Source organism: Etheostoma spectabile, chromosome 10, assembly GCF_008692095.1.
Source record: "Etheostoma spectabile isolate EspeVRDwgs_2016 chromosome 10, UIUC_Espe_1.0, whole genome shotgun sequence".
Taxonomy (NCBI): domain Eukaryota; kingdom Metazoa; phylum Chordata; class Actinopteri; order Perciformes; family Percidae; genus Etheostoma; species Etheostoma spectabile.
The window spans coordinates 6252404-6258330 of NC_045742.1; the positions used below are offsets into that span (position 1 = coordinate 6252404).

Genomic DNA, 5927 nt, shown 5'->3' on the forward strand with positions numbered 1-5927 from the left:
ACTATTTGAATTGTCATCTTTATTCTCAATTCTTATCATTTGACTGGCTAAAACAATTTTGAGCAATATGACCGTACTTGCTTATGATCTCGGGGCCGTTGATCACCGTCATGTGAGCTCCAACCTCATTGGCTATGGCTCGTCCAATCATAGTCTTTCCTGTGCCCGGGGGACCATACAGAAGCACCCCTCGTGGAGGTGGGATCCCTGCATAGAAAACCATTAGGTCTATGAGTTTTCATGTTAAATTAAGCCCTAGATCAACATTCCTTTAGTCTAATTAATGTTTGTGGAACAGCGTTGTGCTGTCTGATCTACCATAGTTGGAGAACAACTCAGGATGTTTCAGAGGAAGCTCAATGGTCTCTCTGATGACATCCAACTGGCTGCTGAGGCCGCCAATCATGCTGTATTTGACCTTTGACATTTTGGCTTCTGTGTCTGCATCCTCCTGCCCTGCTCTGTCCTGGAAACTCACTTTAGTGGTGCAGGACAGGCAGTAGAAGGTGTCTGTACTCAGAACACCACCAGAGGGAGCTGTGGGGGTTTTCTCTGCCTGCTCTGAGCTTAGGGAGTCCTCCAGACTGAAGGCATCCTCTGCTGTCTCTGCAGAAGGATTCTGGGAGTTGCAGGATGGGGTGAAAGGAGCAGCGGGTGAGGAGAGAGAAGGCGAGTGGGCTGGTCGGTGTGGGGTGCTGGCTGCAGGACCCGGCTCTCCGTGCATGCTTGGTGCCCCGTCAGCACTGTTGTCATCCACGGTGAGCAAGCTGAGCTGCAGTGAGAGGTCGGCGGACGTGGAGTCCAGCACGGAGGTCATCACGCAGGACTCGTCCGTGTCAGGGCCCAGTCCTGGGGGTGCAGCTGGTCTGCGGAGCGTGACTCCGTCCTCCCCTCTTATGGTCTCAACACGTAGACTGCATGACCGGCCGAAGTAGGTCAGGGGGATGACATTCCCTGGCAAAATGATGTTTCCAACTGGCACAAGACAGACAAACCAGGAGAGAGTTATGATAGTCTGGAATATAACTGAACATAAACAGCAATTAAAAACCAGGACATTATCTATCCATACATCCATGTATAAATGATGAATGATGGTGAAGAAGGCTAGCCTTGTTCTGGTCTGCCCTCTGGACACGATAGATGAGGTGAGGGAGAGGAGGATGTTAGCCAGGCTGGCATCAATCATCTCAGCCCCTACATGAGACTGTGAGTTTAGGTTTTATCCTTAATGTATATTGTTTCTCCTATGTCTTCTTAATGTGGATTTGTGTTATGCTGATGTGTGTACATTTCTTGAGCTGCTGTAGCACAGGAATTTCCCCAGTGTGGGATTAATAAAGTCTATCTTATCTTATCTCTTGATAATGGAAATGGTCGGAAAAAACGGGACCTCACCTTTACCTCAAGATAGAAATACAAAAACCAACTGAAACAGCTGTGCATACTGTTCACATAAAAATCTAATAACTTCTGTATGTATTCAGCAAATTATTGTAAATGTATTTATTGTTTATTGCGCAAAAATGTATGCATGATATTATCATCCTACAGGAAGAAGAATGTCACAACTTTGTTTATTTTTATTTTGGTTCATTCAGGAAGTGACCTTAATCGTGGCCAGTTAGCGGATCTGCCAGTTGTGTTTAACATTTCATTTCAGTGGAGACAGAGCAAAAACACAGTGCCCCTCTTTCTATTTATGCTATGGAGAATCAAGTTTGGAAAGGAGAATCAATTGTGAATCAAATTTCGTCATCGATAGTAGGAATTAAATCGTAGAATTCCCTGAAATTCCCATCCCTGCTCCAAAAGTGTTTTCTACTGACGTTCCAATAAACATAGAGGAAAAACAGTGTGAAGGGACTGACTTACCCAGGGACCTCAGGAAGAAGTTCTTGAACTTGTCTGTCTCTAGTGTGTCATCTTTTGACCTGAATGAAAGTTTATGTGAGAATGAACTATAATGTACTATACATATATATATATATACAGTATAATCTTAACATTACTCATCAAAATCTCTTTAAAGGTTCAGCATCATATAGAACACAAAGCACAGATTTAAAAAAACATTGAAAAATGAAAAGGATAACCCAGAATCCAAATATGTCATATAAAATAATATTAAAAAAATGTATAAATATAATTACAAACAGATGTATAATGTGACTAGGCAAACGCCCGACAATACTAATTAATAGATATTAGAACTAATAGTTAACTGATAGTTTGGCATTTAAAATTCAGTTGCAACGAGTTACCAGCAGATGGCAGCATTTACCTGAGATACACACCATAAAAAGGTGTGTTTTTCAATCTAAAGGTTTTTTAGAGGTAGAAAATGATTATGGATACTGTTGTACATGAGTACAATGACTTTAGAGCGAATAACTTCATCAGCTATTTGTAGGAAGATTCAAATTTTCCGCTACAGATGTTCATGAATAAAATGAATAGTAGAGATTTATGATATTTCTAAGAAAAAAGACACAGTGGATATGTGATGTATGCATATTTAGTCTACTTTCATTGATTAAAAAAAGGACATTAAAGGCTGAACATTATAACCTTTATGATTTATTGCAGTGCCGTGTACTAAGGGTACAAAATTAGCACGTGGCTGGTAGATTTGCTTCACTCCCCAGCCCAAAAAATAAAAACAATGGTAATCTATTAAGTGGCTGGTAGAATTTCAACATTCACTAGCCATTTGGCCGATGAACATAAAGTTAATTTTGTACCCTGTGTTTACTCCATTTGTTTTAGCTAGTTGTGCCTAGTAAACTAGAAGCGGAGTACAATACCTATAATGTGGTATAATGTACTTAGAAAAATATTATAATACTACTCTATTTATTGTTTTTGTCAAAGAGAGCCAGCTTACCTGTTAGAGAGGACCACCTCCTCAGCCTGAAGCACAGGACCTGTTAGTGGATGCAGCGTCACCTCGGCCCCTGACTTCACCCTGAGGTTCTTCTGAGCACATTTCTGAAGACCAACTTTTCCGCCAGGAAAAGAGGCAACCGGCCAACCTAAGCACACCTGTAAGACAGAGAAAGAGAAAAAATAAGTATTAAAAAGGTTTCAGAGCTGAAAGATTATTTGCAGGCAGCCAAAAGGTTAGGAAGGTGGTTTCCGGAGAACAGAAACCATAATGATAATGATAATAACACATTTTCTTCATGGTGGCTTTTCTCAACACTCAAGGACACATTCCATGTACAAATAGTAGAAGATGAAACAAGCAGATGCACAACAAAGACCACGTAGAAATACAAAGCAATTAACAAATCAAATTAGACTGAGCATGCCAGACTGAAGAGGTAGGTTTTTACACATATATGATCAGGTAAGGGTTAAAGGACAGCAGGGGTGTTGAAATAATTATTGCATCACAATGCGGACCTGGACAATTCCATGACCTATTGATGTTACTGTAAAATGTTGATTTTCCACTTGCTGCTTTTTTAGTTAAACGCCTGTCTGTTGTCTGCTGTGTTCAGACTCATTCAGAGAGTTCTTTTTTTTAGGAGCAGATACAATAAAAAGGGGAGTTTGAGTTGTGAGGATGTGACTACTTGAATTTGTTGATGACAACCATGTGTAGTAATATATAATATTATGACACATCGTGATGCATCATGATATCAAATCGATTCAAACGGTTGACAGGATAATCGTAATCATATCATACATAGTGAAGATTTACACCTTTTAAAAAAGACAGCAAGACAAAACAACATTGCGCGTTTAATATGTTATAGTAGAGCTTTACGAGAGCTTTTCAATACATGTGTTTACAAAATATTGGACACAGAAACTGATGAGAAGAAGAGAAGACAACACCTCTTGCTGTCCCGTGGGACTCGTCAGCAGGACAGGTCTCCCGATGCAAACGCTGGCCGACTTCATGGAGTTGAGGCTCAGTTGGACTAAAGTTGATCTGCAACTTTTGGGTGTTTTGTCATCGGCTGTGAAGAAAATGAACAAACATTTGATGTGAAATAAAACAAATAACAAAAAGACCCAGAGACAGACTTCACTTGAAAAAAAGGTAAAATAGTACTTTCTGTAAATGTCCTCAGGTATCAAAAGTAAACCTGCTCATTCTGAGGGATGTTCCTTGTTAAAGGTCCCATGCCATAGTGCTCTTTGGATGTTTTTATATAGACCTTAGTGGTCCTCTAATACTGTATCTGAAGTCTCTTTTATATAGAACTTAGTGGTCCCCTAATACTGTATCTGAAGTCTCTTTTATATAGACCTTAGTGGTCCCCTAATACTGTATCTGAAGTCTCTTTTATATAGACCTTAGTGGTCCCCTAATACTGTATCTGAAGTCTCTTTTATATAGACCTTAGTGGTCCCCTAATACTGTATCTGAAGTCTCTTTTATATAGACCTTAGTGGTCCCCTAATACTGTATCTGAAGTCTCTTTTATATAGACCTTAGTGGTCCCCTAATACTGTATCTGAAGTCTCTTTTATATAGACCTTAGTGGTCCCCTAATACTGTCTCTGAAGTCTCTTTTATATAGACCTTAGTGGTCCCCTAATACTGTATCTGAAGTCTCTTTTATATAGACCTTAGTGGTCCCCTAATACTGTCTCTGAAGTCTCTTTTATATAGACCTTATGGTCCCCTAATACCATATCTGAAGTCTCTTTTCCACAACATCATGCTGAAGTTTAAGTGCTGACTCTAACCTTTAGAGGATTATGTTCAAAACTGTTCAAGTTTACGACAGGTGTTGCTTGTTGCAATCATTCCTCCTGTTCATTCATTAAGAGATCCCAAAGCTTTTCCCATGTAAGGACAACATTTACAGTCATTTTTCTGCACAAAAATATGTTTTAAAGTGCTGCTAAAGTTCATTTGAGCCATAAGCATTCTGAATAAAGTCTGAAACACAAACCAATTAGATATCCTCAAAAGTTAATCTTTTAGGGTATAAAATATCCTCTTCGTGCTTCATTGCTGATAAAAAAAGAAATGTTTCTAAATATGGATGGACACCCTCAAATTTCCTCGAAGTTGAAAGCCACTTTTGCTTCAGTCAGTGACTCATTTTAAATCCAATTTGCTTGAGAACAAAGATGGAGCTATGAAATATGTGTATATAGTGAGATAGATCTATAAAATATGTGTATACAGAGATAGATCTATCAAATATTTGCCTCTGCTGTTGCCTGGACGTCACAAGTACATACAGCATCACTTAGTGCAGCAAGGACCAACCACAGCAGATCTCCCATCTTTATACTGCAGATTGGTTCATTTACTGAAAGCATTTACATAAGTTACAACTGTTGTAAAGCCTGTAAAATGTCTCACCTTTTTCAATGAAATCGATGACAGTGAATGAGTTGATGTGTAAACTTTTGCAGCTTCCTCCTTCGTGGCCAGATGTCTGCAGGTTGGAGGAGTCATTTGAGCCCTCCTTCGATAAGAGTGAACTGTCACTTTCACTCACTCTTTTCGATTTGCTTTTATTTTTCTTTGAAGACATTTCAATAGTAAAAATCTCCTCCACGTGAACGCACTAACATGTGTAAACATGGAGCGGTGTTGTAAACTTCCTGGTTAAAGTTTAGTCCCGCCTCCGTCTACCGTAAAGCTTCGAATCTTTTACGTTAAGCAAGATCCTTTTTGTATTTGTTGTATTTATTTTATTGTTAACTGGAAGCAATTAAATATAAGAACCTGGAACTAATAAGGTCCCAAGAATAAAGTAATGCAACATTTAATAGTCAAATCATGTAATTTTAGGTTGTAGTTGTTACACGCAAGTAGACACACGTGCTTCAGTTTGATTAAAGGTACAGCAAACATAACTTGGATACAGGCTCACATTCGGCATGCGGCTTTTTAAATGTCCAGCGATGTTTTTCCATAGTTTTCAACGGTTACTTTGGGTTTATTG

The 5927-nt window shown here is 39.2% G+C and overlaps 1 protein-coding gene across 1 annotated transcript in view; it reads right to left on the bottom strand.

Annotated features, from left to right (window-relative positions):
• The window catches only part of afg2a (AFG2 AAA ATPase homolog A), a 121228-nt gene extending 115478 nt beyond the window's left edge, over positions 1 to 5750 (bottom strand). The window contains exons 1-6 of the mRNA XM_032527357.1: positions 5339 to 5750; positions 3850 to 3974; positions 2888 to 3045; positions 1876 to 1934; positions 319 to 975; positions 78 to 207 (exon numbers count right to left, since the gene is read on the bottom strand). Coding sequence (XP_032383248.1) covers positions 78 to 207; positions 319 to 975; positions 1876 to 1934; positions 2888 to 3045; positions 3850 to 3974; positions 5339 to 5513 — 1304 coding nt within the window. The 5' untranslated portion in view covers positions 5514 to 5750. The remainder of the gene's footprint in view (positions 1 to 77; positions 208 to 318; positions 976 to 1875; positions 1935 to 2887; positions 3046 to 3849; positions 3975 to 5338) is intronic.
• Positions 5751 to 5927: the final 177 nt, after the last annotated feature.